The sequence below is a fragment of the Leuciscus leuciscus genome (assembly GCF_965113295.1).
Source record: "Leuciscus leuciscus genome assembly, chromosome: 23".
In the NCBI taxonomy this organism is placed as follows: Eukaryota; Metazoa; Chordata; class Actinopteri; order Cypriniformes; family Leuciscidae; genus Leuciscus; species Leuciscus leuciscus.
In genome coordinates this window covers 7,857,478-7,879,056 of record NC_138747.1, presented here as the reverse complement: position 1 = coordinate 7,879,056, position 21,579 = coordinate 7,857,478, and the positions used below count along the sequence as shown (strand labels likewise).

At 37.4% G+C, this 21,579-nt stretch overlaps 1 protein-coding gene across 1 annotated transcript; it reads right to left on the bottom strand.

The window, feature by feature from the left end:
• Positions 1–2,009: 2,009 nt before the first annotated feature.
• Positions 2,010–21,062, bottom strand: LOC309488068 (uncharacterized protein). Its single transcript, XM_082156062.1, has 4 exons — positions 20,967–21,062; positions 18,763–18,799; positions 10,487–10,719; positions 2,010–2,121 (listed from the first exon to the last, which is right to left on the bottom strand). The coding sequence occupies exons 1-4, from the start codon at positions 21,051–21,053 to the stop codon at positions 2,044–2,046; spliced, it is 435 nt and encodes a 144-aa protein (XP_082012188.1). The 5' UTR covers positions 21,054–21,062; the 3' UTR covers positions 2,010–2,043.
• Positions 21,063–21,579: the final 517 nt, after the last annotated feature.

The following is a 21,579-nucleotide window of genomic DNA, read 5'->3' as shown; positions in this document are numbered from 1 at the left end:
GGAAAACAGAACACAACGAGAGCAGCACTGAAAAAGGAGCAGGGCTACATATGGTCTATAACACCCTATCAAACATCCAGATTACTCTTGCAACCACCTGGCAACAACCCAGAACAGTCTTAGCAATACTTTTGCAACCCCCCAGAACGTCTTTGCAACCACTTATCCATTATAGTTCAAGTCTCATGGCACATGGGGATCTAGTCTCTTTACATCTAGTCTCATATACATTTGTTTGATTTAATATGCTTCAAGTTCATGATTTGTCTCCTTTGGTTTACAACACACGCACAGTTGCCACTCATCATTGAGACTGAATGGCCTTGACCTCTGCTCTTTTGTACCATGTGTACGTGTGGATGCGAGCAGGGTTATCAATCTTCCACGGCTATTCCATGGCCAATCAATCTTCATACGCATGGTCATCTGTCCATCCATCTATCCTTCTTTCAATTACCTTTTCCTGGGATTGGTTGACTGAAATCTCCAGACTTATTACTGATTCTAGCTGCTTGTCCATCCAGTCTTCCACATCTTTATTCTTTTTCTTTGACAGTTGACCTTCACCGTCTAACACAGACCCCTGGTTTGTTATCTGAATCTGCTCATTGTAAGCCCAAACTGAGGAAAAGTCCATGCTATAGGTATGTGAAAAACGTATTTAAATTTTCCTAACAAAACCCCTATAAAGCCCTCTGAAAACAAGCCGTCCCCTCTCAATGTTTATGCCGCTTTTTTGCTCTGACCTTCACGTCGGATTTTAATTTCTCATCATGTGGTGCGAGACAATTGTTGACAGCTTTTCACTCTCTCCGGCAAGCTGCATATTTCATTCCAAATGTCGTTTCTTGCACTTTCTGGTTTCAAAGCATCTCTCACTTATGGGAGGCTGTAGGTTTTGGCAGGTGTATTGCTTCAACACGGGTTCTTAGAAGAGAGGAGTGAAGGCGATCAAGAGATCATTCTAAGCCTCTCCTGTAGATGTGAAAGGAACAAAGTGTGCACCTCTCAGGAAAAGTAAAGAACATGATTGTAAGTCAGCTAGATTTTATCACCGTGATATCCGCTGTTACCACCAACCCGCCTCAATGGAAAATACTTGTACTGCACTTCTAAACTCAGAAGCATCCGTAGGACAGCTACACAGAGAGTTGTTTCTTTTCGAATAGTTTTCTAAGCTTGGTGCGAGTTTGGTAAACAAAAAAACTAAAGTTCAGTCATACGATTTTTAAAAACAGTTTTTTTGCTATTCTTGGTCTGTCTGCCTATCTAGACAGCGAGGGGCCGCTCTCACATGACGCGTTCTCGTGTTTAACAAAAGTAGCAACAAACCAAAAAACTATTTCTACAAACTGGCAATTTCAACAAACTGACAATAAATGATATTCTTTAACATCTTGAGTTGTTTCACTGCGTATGTCTAATAATACTACATTTATTAAGTATTATTGATGTTTTTTTTTAAATAATCAAAAGTACTTAAAACAAAACAGATTTACTTGAGAATTAGGATATTAAGACGTGTTTACAAAAATTGTGTCTTGAACATAAGTATATCTTTTCTTACCTGACTGTCAGATTTTTTCACTTGTTTTTAAATCGTTTACACTTAAAACAAGTGAAAAACATCTGCAAGTGCAGTACGGCAAAGTACACTGGTATTAAAGATACATTATTAAAGTCTTAAGCATATGCAGCATTCTCAAACCAATTTGTCTTGTTTCAAAGACTTTCAGATATTTTAACTGCCAAACGAGACAAAAGTACAAAATAATAAAAGTACAGAGTTTTATTTGCTGTCTAAGAAGTGCACATTGAGACAACTCCCTACATTTGGGACCAGAGCTTATGAATGAGGTCTGCAAGAGGATTTAACAGTTCACTGGTCTGTTTTTGAACTCATCAACGTGTATTAGTGTCTAAAATCATATATGGAAATAACAAAGTGTTGTGTGTGTGTGTGCATTGTTGTAATTGATTGCTTTGTCTCTCCCTTTGTACCTCTTGTCCGGTAAAGTTCACTGGAACGAGTCAGACCAAATATCACTCTGGCCTCTTGCTCCTCTTCACCTCTGTTTGGCCCACGTTCCAGACAGACAATAACAGAGGGATTGTCTTCACCTGATGATAGAAAAACGGTTTAGTCTTTCTCAGAAAGTCAGCTTTGTTAAGTTTAATTTCCAGCGGCAATGCCCTTAAAGAAGGTACTGCTTTCTCCACATGAGCGCAAGGAAATTTGGCTCTGTTGATACAATTGACTGATGTGGTTTGACAGTCCGTGATTCCATTTTTTGTCAGTTTGTTTCCTTTTTTTCTTGCATGCGGATCAGAGAGACCAAAAATGAAAGCAGAACCAATCTGTCTTCAACACCAATCTGATTCCTCTGCATCTGTTCATCAAAATGACCCCCTGTGGATGCCATTTCAAATCTTCCTCTAAAAAAAATCAATCAGGATCTTTGGCAGAACCGTACGTATGTAACAAGTTTCACAAATGTGTTATTACAGAGAAACAGATTAAGTCTACATCCCCGTTTTGTTCGTCTTTCTTATAAGAGCACATTACCACGACCCGTTTTTGACCGAATGTGCAGCGTAACATTGATTATTTCGCCTGAATCAGTCAAACATCACCTCCTCTTAGCATTCACAATATTATTCTCTGCCGTACGATAGCTCGCCTCTTTCTCTCAGTCACTCTGCTGTCAGTCCAGATTCAGTGGACGGGTGTACCAGCTGCTCACCAGGCTGTTGCTCAGATCGGTGGGGAGGAGAGACGGACGTCAGTTCTCTGTGTTTCACCAGTTTGCTAATTGTTCCGAATGCTTTCTGTCACCTAATTATGCTTCTATCAAAGTAATGAATTCTCTCTTTATTCTTTTAATGCCAAGCGGTGAAAAGAAAAGTCAGGAAACGAACAAAGACTCCATCTGAGAGAGCAAAACCTCTCAAACTGGAAGAGGTGTCTCGTGTAGAGATGAAACGCATCGTTGAGTGATCATGAGGATCAGATGAATGAAGTTCAATGGGGACTGCAGGTTTAGCACTTAGTAGAAGACACATTAGAGATTTTTAAGAATTAGAATCAGTTTATATCAGGGTTCAAACTCGATCCTGGAGGGCCACTGTCCTGCACAGTTTAGCTCCAACCCTGATCAAACACACCTAGCTGAGATGCTGAGTCCCAATTCGCATACTATCCGTCCTAAATAGAATGCGAAACTAGAATTAGTACGTCCCAAATCGTAGTATGTTGAAATGAGTATTCCAAAGATACCCGGATGGTCTACTATTTCCGGTTAGAATTCGAAGTGCAGATCAATGCACACTCTAACGGCTAATATTGCCCACAACCCATTGCGACACATGCCTTTGGTGTGAGAGACCCGGGTTCGAATCCACTGTGAGACACCAATGTGTCCCTGAGCAAGACACTTAACCCCTAGTTGCTCCAGAGGCGTGCGACCTCTGACATATATAGCAATTGTAAGTCGCTTTGGATAAAAGCGTCAGATAAATGTAAATGTAAATGTAATACTGTGGCTGTACAAATGTTAACTTTATCAGTCCAACCAAAGAAACATGGTTACTACACTTTTACTATAGTAAAAGCATGGTTCATTTTCATCGGGGTATTTTTAAGTATTATACATAAGTATAAGATTAAGTATAAAATACGTTAAACAATAGTTACACTATAAACTTTAAATATTTTAACTCAGAAAATAAGTAGCTTTCGTTACACACATTTGCACATGAACGTCAGAACCAGCCGCCTCACAAACGACCTGCGTTTGGTTGATCTACGACGACGCCCTGGGCCTGCTTCACTCCTCAATTTGGTAAAACACATTGTAAATGTATTGTGGAAAAAAAGATGGGAATAGTAAATAAAATTATATTGGAAAATTATATATGAAATGTAAAATGTTTTGTTAACAGTCGCGGTGTGCGTAACTAGGCAACCACGTTCTCGTTTACGTTGCATGACGTCATCGAAGTATGTCCCAGAACGTGCATACTCTTTTGCTACACACTCAAAAGTATGTACTTTTTCATCACAAAAAAAGTACATACTTTTAGGTCGTAGTATAAGTAGGCGAATTGGGACTCAGCCAGAGTTTCTAGTGATCCTGAAGACATTGATTAGCTTGCTCAGGTGTGTTTGATCAGGGCTGGAGCTAAACTGTGCAGGACAGTGGCCCTCCAGGACTGAGTTTGAGAAACCCTGGTTTCTATCTATCTATCTATCTATCTATCTATCTATCTATCTATCTATCTATCTATCTATCTATCTATCTATCTATCTATCTATCTATCTATCTATCTATCTATCTATCTATCTATCTATCTATCTATCTATCTATCTATCTATCTATCTATCTATATAGACTAATCAGATTACAGGACCTAACATTTGCAACAATTGCATGCGACAAAAAAACATTTGAATCTCAAAAGAACCATAAAAACAATTTGAATTGCACAATAGAGTGCATTAGTGCCCGCCCCCTTTTTTAAGCAACCTTGGTTCTGGAAGCATTTTTACAAAAAAAAAATGTTTTAAAGAGTAATAAGCCATAACCAAACCAAAGAGCTACAAGGTTGTTCACAACATTAATAACTTTGATTTGAAGCAAAAATATATTTGAAAATCAGACAAAAAGACAAAGGCACAAACCTTTGTACTTAACAAATTTAATGAAGGAAAGAGCAACAATCCAGTGAAACACTACAAATGACATCAAATTCAAAATGATGGAGGAAATATAAAAAAGCTTTCATTTAAAAATAAGTTGAAATCATGCGGGATGATGGCTTCTACAAAAGTATTGATCAACAATCTCGTAGTTATCGTTCAAATTCAATTCCTCAACAAAATAAATGGGATTTTTACTTCCGAACTGTTGCACAGAGAAAATGTTTCTTGATAAGATGAAACCTTGAATCTATTGTATTGCAAAGAACCCTTGAAGAGCATGTGCTTGGTTGAATTTCCGCTCTTATTGCAATGATTTCTAGATTAAACCACTGAACATTTATTCTGTTTTATAAGAACTTTTGTTGAGTAATGCATGTGCAGTTTATCAACTTTCTTTTTTCTTAATTTATTTCCTTCACCCTTCTCCTCCATGTGTTGACACTTGACTTGTATTCATTTGCTCTCAACAGTGTTTTGATAGACACAGTGGGTGTTTCCTGTAATGAATAATAATCACTTGAGAACAAGATCTCACCTCCACACGCACACAGCTGATGAGACACACTTCATTTTCACTCTGACAACATGTGGCAATATATGTTTGTAATTGTGTTTTGTGGCAAAGCAACCAAAACAACACCCTGACTTCTTACTAAGAATAATTACTTACAAATAAGTTTTACTTTTTTTTTTACCCCATGTAAACAGGTGATTGCTTGTTTTATACTGTATGTATTTTTCATATTTAAGATTTCTGACACATTCATGCATGTATTTCTGAAAATAGCTTTTTGAATTGCTTAAAGTGTTAGTTCACCAGAAAACTACTCTCATGTCATTTCAAATCTGTTCTTTCATCTTTGGAACACAAATGAAGATATCTTTAAGTAGATAATTATTTTAAATACTTGGTGACTGTTCTATGTGTGTATGAATGTAATCCGGACACACTGTATATATTCGCCATGTTGACACGGTCATGTGACCTATATACGGCATCAGCTTTGTCGCTTCGCTGCCATTCACAAATCCTCTCTCGTGGCCTCATGGGATAGTAAAGTGTGCATATGCACACTTCAGAATCTTCAAGTCATCCGGGTACTTTTCGTCTACTCTTTTATGAGTGCTGTGAATTCAGACATACTACTCTTGTCACACACAATTTTTCACCTACTATACAGTAGGGAAGAATGCGATTTCTGATGCAGCCAGTGTCAAGATCTCATACATTTAAATGGAGAGTTGATTTCCGGTGACACGAATGTTGGCAACAGGATGATGGCGTATCCAACAAGACCACTGTGTTTAACTCTATGCAAATGAAGAGCGACTTTCAGGGGCGACAACTAATAGAAGTGAAGACTGTCAGTCACACGTCAGACTTCACCCATCTCGAGTGCAAGCAAAGAACAGATCATTTATGGAGCAATTTCTCTGTTCTGTATGTCTTGTCTGTAAACGCATTACATTGTTATAAAAAAAAAAGAAGTATGAAAAAGCAGTCTTGTGTCAGTGACTGCAGTCTCAGTGAGTTTGCCTCATACATTGATAGGTCTTGTTGATTATATAATGCAATGAGCAATTTAGCACTGATGCAGTTCAAAACAGTTTCTTCTGCATAATCTTCTTTATTATGGACAAGAAAACTGATTTTTTTTGTAGAATCTGAAAGATGTTTTGGAATTTTCTGGTAGTATGAGTGAGTTTAAATTGTATTTTGATTGATTGTTCATCTTGTTAATGCACTAGCACTACTGTAGTTTATAAAACAACTCTATCCCAATAACATGATGACAGGAACGATGACAAGCAACAAAGGTGCTGTGAATGAGGCTAAAGATATTTTGAGCTTGCTTAGGTGAAATATCAGACACTTTATTTCCACCATTTCTTCATACATTTGCACATTCCTTATTTAAGACCAATTAATATGAATTTAAGACTCTACAGCTCTTTTCTAAAACATTGTGGGATTGGCTTTTTCTTGAAAGGTACATAATGCTGCCTTTATACTGTGAAATAATAAGTAAAATATTTACTTTCAATGATGCTGACACTGTATAGTTTACACTTGTATATTTTCTGTTAAAGGTATAGCGGAGGATTTTCCCGAATTTTAGAAAAGAACCGCCCTCTCCACTTTTTGAAAAAATGCACATGTGCAACACTCTACCTGCTCCCGAGAGGGAACGCCCATTAAACGCTAGCATCGCTAATCATAGCTTACATTAACTTTTACTAGCAGTGATTTTAAATGGATTTCTCCAAATAGCATGCCAAACTTTACCTGTCGAGTAGAAACTTCGCGACTGAGGCATCAGTGGGAAGCCCAACCTGTGCTTTTAGCGTACGCCAGCGTGTGAAATATTCTCCCAAAAACACTGGTCTTGTTTCTTTCTTCAGAGGCCTTTCTCTTCTTGTCATACAATTCTTAGACACTTTTTCTCTTGCGACCCTCAGACATTTTGAAAAAACCCGGTGAGAACGGCGAGCTTCAATGAATGGCTGAAACCATACTGTAGCTCACCACACATATACACCTGAAAGTGCGCATGCGCAGAAAGGACGAGCACGTACGACGGCCTTACGTAAACATATCACCAGAATGATTGACAATTAGGAGGACCAATAGTCTTGATGATCCACCCGGAAAAAGAAAATCCTCCACTATACCTTTAATATAAAATTAAATAAATATTTAATTATATTGTTATTAACATTAATTATTAGTAGTAGTAATAATGCCAAATTAAACTGAAAAGTATAAAATATATTTTAAGCATTATTAATATTTTATTGTAATTTTATGAAAATATTTGTTATTTTCATCAAATTAAAAACACTTACTACTTAATATTTATAATGATAATAATAATTACAATAATGAAGCATTTGCATCCGGAGCACAGGCAGCTCTCAAGGTTTTGGATCACAGCCCATGAAGATAATAGTCCTATTCAAGATGCATAATCTGAATATTGCTGGCAAATGATTATGCTCTGATGTCCAGCTGTTTGGCTGAAGGCAACATAGATGGTCATTGTAGAACATTTAAGGTTTAAGTATCCCATGATGCATTTGAGTCAGCCACCATTATCACAGTGGTAGGTTTTCTTTTAGTTTTTTTGTCTTGAATGAATATTTAAACAGATCAAAAAATGCATTAGCTCCCCTATTAAACGATTGGTTTTATTAATTGTGAGAAATGAAATCATTCTGTTCAGCCAGAGGCCAGAGGTCTGTTTGGTATGCGGAGAGACGGCACTTTCCCAAGGTCAGATATTGTAAGCGGGTTCCAGGCTGCTTTGAGAGACGAGATGAGGTCAAAACGGCCTTTCGTTGCTCTACCACTTGGTCTGGATGCATAAAAGGGCGAAAGAGAGTGAAACGGAGAGAAAAAAAGAAAAAGGTGTGGGATGCTATGCATTTTTAACACTGTCTTGCGGGACTCAAGTGACCAGCCATGCATTAAAACGCACTTAGGCTTCCAGTACACGCATCCATTCGTGTGCTATCCATCCATCAATCCGTTCCTCTCTTCGTCACCTCATCATCCATCCATTATTCGGCTCCTGCCTCACAGGTCTGTCCCCAACGGACCGCACCGTTCCAGCCTGTGGCGCAAACATCAGCCATTACGGAGCGTGTAATGTTGGGATTACACCGCTGTGCTCGTTGTCGACTGTTCCCACACGGAAGCTCCTCTCCACAGACAGGACTTCATCACTCCAGCCTCCTCTTCCCGGGCTGCTCCTTTATGAAAGCCAAATCACATTTGCAGGGCTTCAATAATTAATTTCACGGGAACATATGATTTGCCTCCTTTTGACTTAGTTCTGTAAATTAGGACCTGGCAACCGAACGCAGAGGAGGGGGATGTACTAATGTGCCATGCAAGCAGAGCTGGGAGTGTGTCTCCAAAACACTCTTCTTTCTTTCTGTCCCTCTGGCTGTTGCATTAAACAGAGCTTCCTCTTTTTCCTTTATTAGACATTAACAATTCCACTGTTGTTAATGAAGGGAAACCTTTCTCTGGGTCTCTGCGGATGCTAATAGCTACGTAAGGGAGGGAGAGCTGTCATTTCTGTTTCTTTAATTAGTTCAAGACAAAAGATGTCACAATGTCACAAAGACTAAAGCTCAGTGATGGAACGCATATAAATCTGAGATGTACTTGATGTGAGATGAGGCTTAAATAATCAAAGTCACAGGCATTTTAATTTGTTTGGGTTTGCTTGTGTAGCTTGATGACATGATGGTGAAGTTAAATGTCATCCTCCCCATGCACAAATATCAAACAAACTTTTTAAATCAGTGGTTCCTACCTAACGGTTCCTACATCAACAGGGCAGTTGGAGAGAGGAAACAAATAATGTTCAATGCATATAATACAATGCAACTAAACATATAATTGTGCATTTTATTTGAAAGAAAAATCAACGACATGTTGACGATCTGTGAAGTTGATCAACTTTATTGTTTATATAAATTTGCTTTATAGCAAATTTATGTGGCACTTGGCAGAAGTTAGTCAAATTAGGTACTGTAGATGATAAAATAAAATACTAAATTAAAATAATTACTTAAACGTGTCAACATTGGCAGGTTAATCAAATAAAAATAAAATGAAAATGAAAAGATTATTTAAAGAATTAAAAGTCATCATAGGCAGATTAATGAAACGTCCCAACATGGGCAGGTAAAAAACAACAATAACTTAAAAGTCAACATTGGCAGATTAATAAAATGTGTCAAAATGGGCAGGTTAATAATAATAAATAAATAAAAAGTCAAAATGGACAGGTTAATAAAACATGTCAACACGTACAGGTTATCAATAATAATAATAGTAATAATACTATAAAATAGATGCCAACAAGGGCATGTTATAAACATCATTTTAAACTCTAAACTCTTACCACTCTGTTTTATTTTCCATACATATTCTATAGGTTATAGGTTTAGTATGTTGTTGGGACACCACTTGAACGCTGTCCGATGTAAATCCTCTTGAAGGGTCTTGCAGCAAACTTTTGAGAACCACAGTTTTAGAGTAAATGTTTAATTTAGGGCAGTTTGCGCATTCACAGGATTTAGCCTGGCAATTTAAATTGAACCGAACAATAACATGGTCATTAATGAGGTTTATATGCTAATGTGAGAAGGAAATCCAGACTTTTTCCCCCTTTCGAACCAAGCTTTTATTGCTTACCTCAGCCCTGGATGCAACAATGCTGACAGGTCTGCGAGTGCAGCTGTACGAAAATGTTAAATAGTCGCAGTCTTTCAGAGCGCTTTTCATAAGTGGTGATGTGTAATGCCATGAGAACTGGGAGTGTAATTTTGTCACAGACCTGAAATATTTCTCCATTTTTTTCTTGCTAATGGCGCTGAGTAATTTTCATTTCATGCTCGACTGTGGCCTTGCCACCTCTAGAAGTAAATCATAAACACTTAAAGCGAGTCACGCAGGATGTCGTAGGTTGTCACGAGGGGTCACGCAAACTTGAATTTTGACATGATAATATTATGGCTGCTGTCACCTCTAGATGCTGATGCAAGAGCTTGAAGTCTAGAGTCATAGAGAAGTGCAAAGCCCTTTTAGATCTCTTTTCCTTATCTTTAATGAAGCTGATACTCCATGCATTTGTATTCATGAGGCCGTAACTTAAAGACCAAGTGTCACACCCCTTAAAATTTTCACTTATGTATCCAAAGGCAACATTTACCATGTTTTTAACACAAATGCACATCACACCAAATATGATCTTTTCTCTGACTTACCAATCTTTGCTCGGGTCGATGATCTTTGCTCTGACCGCTGATCTTTTCTCTGTAATGAAGTGGCTGCTCTCTTTCTGTCTTCCTCTCTTTCCTCCTCTGCAGTGTTTGGTAGACAGGTAATGCAGAGGAGGATATTGATGGTTTTATCTGAACGTGAACTTCCGATTGCCTCCTCCACATTCTAGCCTTTACCCTCACTTGGCACGACAGTCCTCCATCTGACAAACTCCATCCTTGAGAGGCAGAACAGTGAACAAACCTGCAGCTTAAGAGAGAGTAAGTCAAACTGTCAATATGGAATTGACCCTTAATTGCAGCCAACTCGCACAAAAGGAACATAAATGGCCTTCTGGTTGCTGCAAGGAGAGATGCTGTTGGCTGACTTACACTTGAGCACGAATCCAACATCAGCAATGTGCTTTTTTTTTTTCAAGAGCCTGGAAGATATTTAACTTGATTAGAACTGCCAATAACCCTCCAGGTACACTTCAGGCTCTGCCATGGATCCTGCGAAGGAAGATGCTAAAGGAGGGATTTTTTGCCCGGGAGGACTTCCTGTTCTCCCATGTAGCCATAATACCCAAAGCATGAATGCTGATGTTGTTTTCGTCTGTCAGTGTTGCGCTCACATTTTTGTATTCTCCTGGTATCATCGTTCGCCTTGGCTTTAACTGACAAGCAGGGGTGTATCTAAACCGGATTAACTGTGTAATATGTAAAAGACTGAATACAAAATAATTAAAAAACATTACAATTAAATAAATTACATAAAAATGCACATTTTATGGTTAAAATGTTATTTGATCTATTTAAATAAGATTATAAAATCACATAGTTATAGTTATTAAAGTATATAAGTCATGCAACTAACATACAATTACAATTTTACTTGGTCGATATAATTAATTAATTTAATTCACCTTTATTCATTTAATCTTTTCTAGCATACCTTCTCGACATCACTAATAGGCACATTACAAATTCAGATAAAAAGTCTTGCTTGAATAATTTACATTTAGCTTATGATAATGGCGCTATGGGTTTAGCCCCGCATGTTGTCATATATCTAGTGATGCCCCAGCTAACTAGATAACTGTTTTTAGACAAAAGACTTTGAAGAGGTGGCATATTTATGTCATAATGATCCCTAATACATTTTGTTCTTCTATTAACCGTTTTGCTGAACATTTGTATCCCGTCCCTCTAATTGAAGTCAATCTGTTTTAGCTATCGCGCCTGCTTAATATGACAAAATGAGACACAAATGGAGAATAATATTTTACCTCATGAAATTAAATCTGAAATAGATTCTGGTTAGGTTCACTCTCTGCATGGATTTCATAATGCCTGCGATTTATCCGGCCCCATGAGAGGACACTAATGATGAGAAACATCAGTCAAAACCGCCTTAAACTGGAGAATTGGGTTAACTGAGAAGTTAGCATAGCGCTAACACTGGTTCAGAGGGAGTGGGAACTCTAGAGATTATTTGGTGGTCTAAATCAATATAATCACGGCATAAAGTTTCAATATTAGTTTAGGCTGGTTTCAGACATGATAGTGATATTGATATTAATTAGGCTTATGTTTGTGAGGATAGCATATGAAGACACTTTAGCATCCCTGCTAAACAAATATGATTGAGTTGGTTTGCATGCTATTGTTGCCGGTAAACAAACACTAGACAGTAAAGCCATGCTAAAACAAACACGAAAGTGTCCAAAAACATATATTTTAACTGTTTGCTGGTCATTCAAACTAGGCACCAGTTTAACTAAACTATTTTAGCTGGTCTATGCATGTTTTTCAGCCTATGGTTCAGCATCTAGGACATAAAAAGAGAGAAAATTAGAACATAAAGCCGTTTTATAAATTATGTGATGCATGGCAGGTTTCTTTTCGTGCATTGTGAGTTACAGGAAGCCAGCACAAAGTTATGAATACCATAAAATCTACACTCTTGCTTTATAGTGTGTCCTAAAGTGAAAGTTCAAAGCTGTTATTCTATAAGAGTTCAAAACCCTTTAAAGAAAAAGAGCAGTAAATAATGAGAGGAAAAGTTAGCCATCACGTCCTATCACACACCTTCTGATCTCACTTGCACCCCTCTGGTCCAAACGCAGCAGTCTACCTTCCAAAAATCATTACAGGGTAAAGTTTTGAGAAACAGAGCAACGAGGAGAGAAAATTCACTCTAAGGCCTGACATTTTTAGCACCTCTCTGCCATGTTTCTGCCTCTATCCACTTTTATGAGGCTCATTCCAATGAATAAATGGTCAGGAAAAGGTCATTGGATTCCCTGGATGAGAGTTAGCTTTGGCACAACCTTACCGACTATGAGAGAAGTTTCCGTTCAGCACAGTTCAGAGGAAGTGAAATAGCTGAAAGGCAGACAATGAGCACTTAAAGTGAGAAAGAATTGATTAATAGTAACATTTTTGTTTGCAAATGAAGCTAAATTATGAAATGTATTATACGTTATACTTTGTTTCTGTATATATATAGTTTATTTTCTACATTCATAATTTTGTACATTTATAAATAGCCTACAATTTATATAAATTGTAAAATTGTAAAAAAACAAAAACAAAAAAAAAAAACATATAAAATCAAGCAAAGTGTGATTAGTTTATCATGTCAGTCATATGGTCTCTTCATATTGGAATGGATGATTCATGGCCGGAATAAGCTTCTCATTTGATACTAAAGAGAGCCGGACCTCTCTGATTTCCATTTCCAGTTCCAGAAACACCGGGGTTCCAATGATAAACACTGAGTCATATAAAGTGTTCAGCACTGTGTGCTCAGTCATGGAAGGAAAGATGATCAGAGAGTCTGTCTGATGTTTTCTTTCCTCTAAAGTCATTAGCTTGACATGGTAAGAGTTGGTCGTGTTTGTGTAGGGGGCTTGTAGAGTGGTCAGTGGGCTTCTCAGAGTAGATTTGCATCCTTTTAGCATTTGCAAGTGCGTGGGTTTGTGAGGACGTCCGCATGCGAGAGGGTGTGTGTTCATTGTCGTGCATTAGTCAGGCACTGAATCTGCTTGTTAAACCACCAACATGTCAGCAATTAAAATCTTTCTGAATTTGAATTACCAATCTTCTACAAAGTCTCTAATTAGAGAGTCGTCTTGACTGTTGGGGACAGGTTGTCCGTCAGAGGCAGTGAATAACAGACGTTTGTTTGATTGGAAACTTTCTGAGACCTGCATGGGCATTTGGAGAGACGTCCTGCCCTCTTGTGGCCAGACTGAAACTCTATTTGCACGTCAGTTCTATTCAGAACGGGACACAAAAGCTTTGGGCCCGCTGACATACAGAGAGGCTCAGGATGAGAGCGACGGAGAGTATCTAATCTCCTCTAAGAGTCCGTCCAATATATTCATGCGCTATTGGATGGGTTCTTTACTTTAAAAGGGATGAAAAATTGAACATGGTGACATTTTTGAGCTACATTTTAAGGCCCACTTCAAGGTTAGTGAGGTCAGACTCGGAATCAATAGTTTTCCAAGCGTATCTCAACCGACAAGCACTTAAGAAATTGCAATACAACATATTACATTTACAAATGCAAATATGCGTTTATATTAATAATTATGTTTGCAATGAAATTTGAACATTTTGCAAATTCCATAAAATGACACTTGTAAATTTGCAAATACAATTATTCTATAATAACAATATTATTACAACTTTAAAAAGCTGTATTTGGACAAAACCAAGGTCAGTGGTTCTCTGTGAGGAGACATCTCAATGACACAGTCTTTGACCTAAAGCAATGCTTTTTAATTATAGATATTGCTGAAGATGGACTAACTTGACTGTGTGTGAACACGGTCGGTCTAAATGTCAAATCTTTACACAAGTACTTTTACTTAGGTATGTTTTTGGCTAGATAATCTGACTTTTGACATACTCTAAGTAGCTTTTACACATCAAAATGTCTTCATGAGGTCATCTAAATCAAGAGCTAAGAGAGAGCATGTGTGAAAGCAGATTCAACCATTATTTAATGTGTTTAGTTTTCACTCTTGGATTCTTTGTGAGCTTTCAAGGGTCCATATTTCAGCCATAATATATGAGCCCTTAACAACATTGCTTGGTTATTATCATACCAAATGCACACCTACAGTGCAGACAGGGGGAAATTACCTTGGGCTATGTGAAGCTGTCAATCCTCATTCACTGAGGAAAAAGATGAAAGATGGAAAGCCTATGTGAAGCATGAAGACTGTACAATTCGTCACAAAAGAGTACTGCAGAGATACCAAGGTACGGTGATGCTATCAGATAATAACAGGATGGTATTTCGACATATATCATTAGCAAGGCACTTGAAAAATGTCATGGTACAATCTTATACTTCTCCAATAACATTTTCATATTCCTGGTGACACCAAACGCTGCTGGTTCTCATGTCTTGCAACCTGTTAGAATATGCAGAAGTGCAGTTGTCAGTGATTAATGACATTAATTTTAGTCCGTTCCCCACACAGAGCTATCGCATGGCTTCAGAAGATTTGAAAAAAAGCATTAGAGTTATATTTACATTACTTCATTTAGTAGACATATTTGTCCAAATCGACTCACTTTTATTATGCTTATTTGTCCTAATTAACAGCCTCTGGTCTATATTCTTGCATTATGGAACAGTGTGAACATTTATCAAATATGTTTGTTTTGTATGCTTCCGAAAAAAAAAAGTAAAGCAGTTTCTGAATGCTCTGGACCCATGTTACATGAATCATTTTTCTATTTATTTTTATTCCCCTCATTCTCTTTGTATGTTCACGGTAGTTTAGGTACAGTATCTTAGGCCAGCATGGAGCAGAGAAAATTACTATCACAACAAATTAAGGTTTCAGGTGGTTTAGTGGCCCCCGTTGCGACACATTACACCAGCTGGAGTCATGTGCTTCAAAAACACATGCATGTACACTATTGTGGCAATGATTATGGCTATTATGGGCTTATTTAAATGTATACATCAGAAAACAAAAGTGACCTTTTCCCCTTGTGATTTTCTGTGGTACAAACAGAGAACAAGAGAAAAGGGTAAAAGAAGCCATTTTCATTTTTCATTAAAAGACTATGTAAAATTCTTGATTCTGATTGGTCAATCGCTTCGGTGGTAAGTATTTCATTACGACTTTGGCTAGTGAGCATGTACAATAAGTACAAATATTATGTACTTCCAGGTGATTCCTTTCCAAGCTACTATGACTGAAATGAAAGCAAATTGTAATGGATAAAGCTTTCTCCAGTAGAATTTCTCTATGCAGTATCTTTCTTCTCATATAAAAAACACAACTTAACTCAAATTGATGTATGCATTTGGCAGATGCTTTTATTCAAAATGACCAACATTGCATTCAAGTTATGCATTTTATTAGCTTACACATTACTTGAAAAAAGGAACCCATGACCTTGGTGTTGCAAACTGTTTAAATGAGTTTAATTATTTTCTTTTCTTTTATTATTTTTACGAGATACATGAGCTATAAACAAAATTGTCAGCCAAAGAGTTGAAAATACCTTGGGGAAAGCTATCCGATAACATTCATGAATAATATTTCATGTTTAATTGCACTACCGTTCAAAGGTTACGTACCGGTAAGGTTTTTAAAAGAAGTGTCTTACGCTCAACAAGACTGTATATAGTAAAAATACATTAAAATAACTGTTTTGTGTTTTAATTTATGTTAAAATGTAATTTATTCCCGTGATGCAAAGCTGAATTTTCAGCATCATTACTCCAGTCTTCAGTGTCACATGATCCTTCAGAAATCATTCTAATATGCTGATTTGGTGCTCCAGTAACATTTCTTATTATTATCAATGTTAAAAACAGTTGTGTGGTTTTTTGTGTGTGTGTGTGCGGAAACTGTGATACGTACACAATTATAAATGTTTTTTCTTGTCACTTTTGATCAATGCATGTTTGCTGAATAAAATTATTAATTTCTAAGAATCTTTTTGATGTAAAAAGAGGGATAATGTTCAGTCAGCGTACATAATAATGTGCAATAAATTCTCCCTTCCTAGCATGAACTCTTAATCCATAGTTTACACTCTGTTCTGACTACCTGCGCGCACACTCATATTTAGTATTGGAAAGATAAAGAGAGAAGGAGAGAAGGTGGGCTCTAGCCCAACTGGTCTGATGTGTATTCTCCTCACAGGAAGTTGACCTTGAGGTGAAGCTGTTACTGCCACACGCAGCACACAGCATTACAATGGCCACTGGCCCACATCATTCCCCTGTCCTATCAGCTTTCTCCTGCGTGCTCGCACACACGTCTGAGTATGAGATCGGTGAGGAGAGAGAGGTCTATCTGCACACACACAGGCTTTGTCTCAAAGCGATGGCAGACATGAGAAATATTCTCTTTGCACCTCTCTCTCTCTCTCTGTGTGGAGGTAAAACTAAAGTCTGCAGCACTCAAGAGGAAAATACAAAAAGGACCAAATCAAAATGGAGGGAACAAATTAAATGAACAGGTATTTCATAACATTACAGACAAGGCATGTGTCCTCTTAATTAAAGGTGCTCTAAGCGATGCCGGGAGTCATAACTTCTTGTTGACATTCGAATTGTTGTCAAACAAAACGGAGGCTAGCTAGACCCTCCCTCCTCCTCATCCCGTCTCCTCCCTCCTCCCCTCCCTTCCGGCATTAAGGAAAGTCAAAATAGTCACTACAAACAAAGTTACGTTTTACTGATACTTCATTCAATGTGTAATGTTGCCAAGTTAGATAAATGCTTTTATATATTGCAGAACAGAATGCAGAAAAAGAGAAACATTATCTTAATCGTTTCGCCACCTAAGGTTATAACTATAACTATAGCTCCCATAAAAGGACGCAATAATAGCAAGATAACGTTAGCTTCGCATTTCCCAGTGAGCATAAACAACGGCGGCGTAAACAAATTTAGTCAAAGTTGTCAATAGCCTATAAATGAACATTCAAATTCATAACAAACCGTGGGTGAAAACAGTCATTCACACAAATTGTCGCCCTACTGTGAATTTGCTTGACCATTTACAATAGAGATTGATCGCTGCTAGAAACATATATGTTGTATTCACCAAAGTTAACGTTGACTGCATAGTTCTAGCTAATTACATCCTTGTGTTGGTTTGGCGAACATGAACGTCAGTTTAGAAAGAAAAATGGATTTACCTGTTCTGCAAAAACAGAGCAACTATGTCGGATCGGAAGCCCTTCTGCCGGCGGAGTTCTCGCCACCTTTCGAAGGTTTTTCCGATGTAAATTCGGGACTTCACGCGTTCCTTATCCTTGTCCCTCTTCTTTGCAATTTGTTCATCGAAACGTCATCTCTTTGGTCGTGTGTCGGCCATAATTCAAACTTCCCTCTTCATGCTTCTCTCTCCTCCACACACCCCCTTCATGTGTACCCAACCAATGCTTCTTGTTGGTCATTGGCTGGAGCACTGTTTGTTGTGCTTCGTGGTGCGGGTGAGCCCAGTTTGTTTTTGTTGCCGTTTGTGGAGCCTGTGGTGTCTAGAGAGACCGCGTTTTTTTACAGTGTGTTCAGGGGACAGACAGCTAGCAGATAGTGAGGAGATGTTTGCTGTATGTGACAAAAAATTTTTGGGCCTAAAAAACGCGTCGTATCACTTAGAGCACCTTTAACCTGATATCAATGTTAGTGTCACACGGGTGGTTGCTGGCAAATGGGAGAGGAAGACGAATATACTGTAATCTAACACAAAGTTTTATTAACAATAATCCAACAGACGGGCGAACGGGAAGTGACACGCACACTTAAAGGTATAGCGGAGGATCTTTCCAAATTTTAGATAAGACCCGCCCTCTCCACTTTTTGAAAAGTTTGATTGATTCACCAGAATGATTGACAATTAGGAGGACCAATAGTTTAGACTACCCACCAGGAAGTAAAACATCCTCCGCTATACCTTTAACATAGACGATACCGGACAATGAACAGAACACAGGCAGGAACTTGAATACACAGAGAAGATTAACTAAACGATGAACAGCTGTGATGATTGTGTCAGTGTGCATGGTGACAGATGAGTGGCGGCAAAATGGAACAAGGAACACGAGACAGGAATGACAATAAACTAAAAGTCCTTGAACTGAATACAATTAAACATAATGGTGACAGTTAGCATGTATATTGATGCTGCTTTTCCGATAATGAAGCGTGTTATGTTTTATAACTTGTGCATTGGTGGCAGGGACATTTCATCCAAAAATGTAAATAAATTCTTTAATAATTTACTCACCTCCATGTATTTTCAAACTCCTATGGCTTTCTTTATTCTGCAAAACACAAAAGAAGGTTTCAGCTGTTTTTGTCCATATTATGAATGACAATGTGAGCCAAAACTGAAGAAAAAGCCTTCTGAAGCAATACAATCACTTTGTACTGTAATTAAAGCCTTTATTCACTAATATCCAAACACTGAAACATGCCAGTGTTTATTTATATGGCATGGTACTACTAATATAAATATATATCTTTTATTTTTATATTTTCCTTTTTAATTCATTTTAATTCATTAATTTAGTAATTTAGCAATTTTTAAACATAACTATTTTAGCACTTCAACTGGTTTCACTTTATTTTGATGGTCCCTTTAACACATTCTGTTGGCTAGAAGTAACATTGCACCTACATGTCTACTAACTCTCATTAGAGTATTAGTAGAGTATTAGTAGACTGGTAGGGTTAGGGTTAGAATAAGTTGACATGTAGTTGCAAAGTTACTTATAGTCAGTAGAGTGTTGGAGGACCATCACAATAAAGAGTTATCAGATATTAAGCAGACAGACTACTAATACTCTAATGAGAGATAGTTGACATGTAGTTGCAAAGTTACTTATAGTCAACAGAATGTTCAAAAGGGACCATCAAAATTAAGTGTTACCCTTCAACTTAAGCTGATTTAAAACATTTCTTCAAATGAATTTTATTTCCGCTTTGTTTCAACTAACAAAAATATCAATAATAAAACCTGACACAGACTACATCAAATATTGCAACAAAGCTCAAACATCATTACTTTAGGTCATGTGACATGCGAGAACCAATGAGGTTTTTCTGAAGTTCGTGTCACCATAATTGATGTATGTTGATCAATATTTTGGTGTGATTTGAAAGTGAATAAATTACCTTTGATTTGTCCTATAAAATGCAGTATTGTTATATATATATTATGTTTGACTAAGAGGTCAGAAATATCCAGGGCTGTTTGAAAGTCCTTGCACACTAGACAAACTCTTTTGAGTTTATATTTTATATTTAAGAGTCTCTGAGCATTCATTTCATACTGTGCTTCTTAGTGTTTTAATAGCACTGCACCTGTGTGAATAACTAAGACACAAAACATGAGCCCCGCTGGGTTCTAAAATGATAAGTCAGTCAGTACTGGTGGCCATTGTGAGGCTTTCTCGAGTGAATAGCAGTGACACACTGACACTCCAGGTGAGAACAACTCAACCTTGTGCAAAATGGTTCCCAATGCAGCCATTGTATTCGTATCAAATATAGAGGGAATTATAGAGGGAAAGGGGGAGGGGTTATGGGTTATGGGTTGGGGGTTGGGGGGACAACTGAAAAAAGTTCAGGAGCAAAATGTCATAAATCTTTCTTCATTTTAAGCTTTCCCTCGATTCCATTAGTGGGGTACTTTGACGAATATTCTCTGACACGTCAACGACAGAAAAAGAAAATGAGGGCTGAAAAAACAGACAGGTAATGTGACTTGGCATGCCCTAATTATGTATGAAGACAGCTAAGACCCAGAGTTAAGTGGAGGAGAGAGAGAGAGAGAAAGAGAAAAAAGAGATTGGAAAAGTGTGTGTGAGAGAGAGAAATGAAGAGGAAGCAACAGCTTGTTCCTCTAAAATGCTCAAGATTACAATTGCTAATTTATTGTGAAAACCACTCAATCAGCTTGACAGGCTATGGTTTTGCATAAGAACTTGCGAACATGCACGCAAAGGCTGGCATGTTGAACTTCACATTGCATAAATTCATCTTCTGACTGGCGGAGATCATTCTGAGAAGGAGGAAAGCGTGTGACTCAGGAAAAGGATGATGCTGAAAGAGGAACGTCAGGCTTTCTGAGAAACTTGCATGTGCGCAGCAGTAGATGTTCAATGGAGCGCGACATTAACAAACATTCATGTTCAGTTGTCATAACCTGAAGAAGAAAAAAAACTGGGTCATTTTTTAGACTTCCTAGACACTGCGGTTGTTTGTTTGGTCATTTAAGAGTGTCAATTTTAGGTTCAAAGAATGGTGTTTTAAATGTAATTTTATTTTTATCAAAATAATATATCATACAATTAATATTAAGTACATTTCTGTTGTTCTCTCAATTGTAGCTCTACTAACCCTCTTAAGGCACGTGTTTATGAAAGGCTCATTTCCACTGAAGTTTATGAGATTTACTTGTCAGACAGAAATATCATTCATACTCACTCTAATACACTCTCCTGAGATCCAGGCGACAGACGGCAGCCAGTCAGTGTGACAAATCGCTGAAATAAAGGTGTGATTTAAACCCATGAAAATATGCTGCATGAACACAGATGTGCTAAAACAATAAAATAAAGAGTGAGAACTGCTGCATTTCTGAAGTGAAGAAATGGATTAAAAAGTCATTTAATAAATGCACAACTGTATTGTTGGTTTAACTTAAAAAAGTAAGTTACCTGGTTGTCTTAAAACTTTGAGTTGATTGAAATGAAAATATTTAGTTAATACAATGAGATCATAATATGTGGTCCAGATAACATAATATTTTGAGTTTATGTTGATTAAACCAGTCTCCTTCATTGTATTAACTCAAAATTAACTTCAATGAACTCAAAATTTGAAGGCAACCAGGTTACTTACTTTAAGTTAAACCAACAAGATTTTTAATCTGTAGTTTCTTCCATCCATTATGGACAGCAAGCCAAATCTGTTCACACTCATTCTACTGAATAATTGTATTGACATGTGAACGTGTGAATATCACAAACAGTTCAGCAGTCCAGTTCACATTTTACTCCAAAATTCAAAAGGGAAAACATAATAATAATAATAATTA

Excerpts from the sequence above, each read along its gene's own strand:
- LOC309488068 (XM_082156062.1), bottom strand. The coding sequence starts at position 21,053 with ATGGGTTTAAATCACACCTTTATTTCAGCGATTTGTCACACTGACTGG. Across the intron at positions 18,800-20,966 it reads TCTCAGGAGAGTGTATTAGA|AATAAAGAAAGCCATAGGAG; the intron begins GTGAGTATGAAT and ends TGTGTTTTGCAG. Across the intron at positions 10,720-18,762 it reads GAGTTTGAAAATACATGGAG|GATGGAGTTTGTCAGATGGA; the intron begins GTGAGTAAATTA and ends CTGCCTCTCAAG.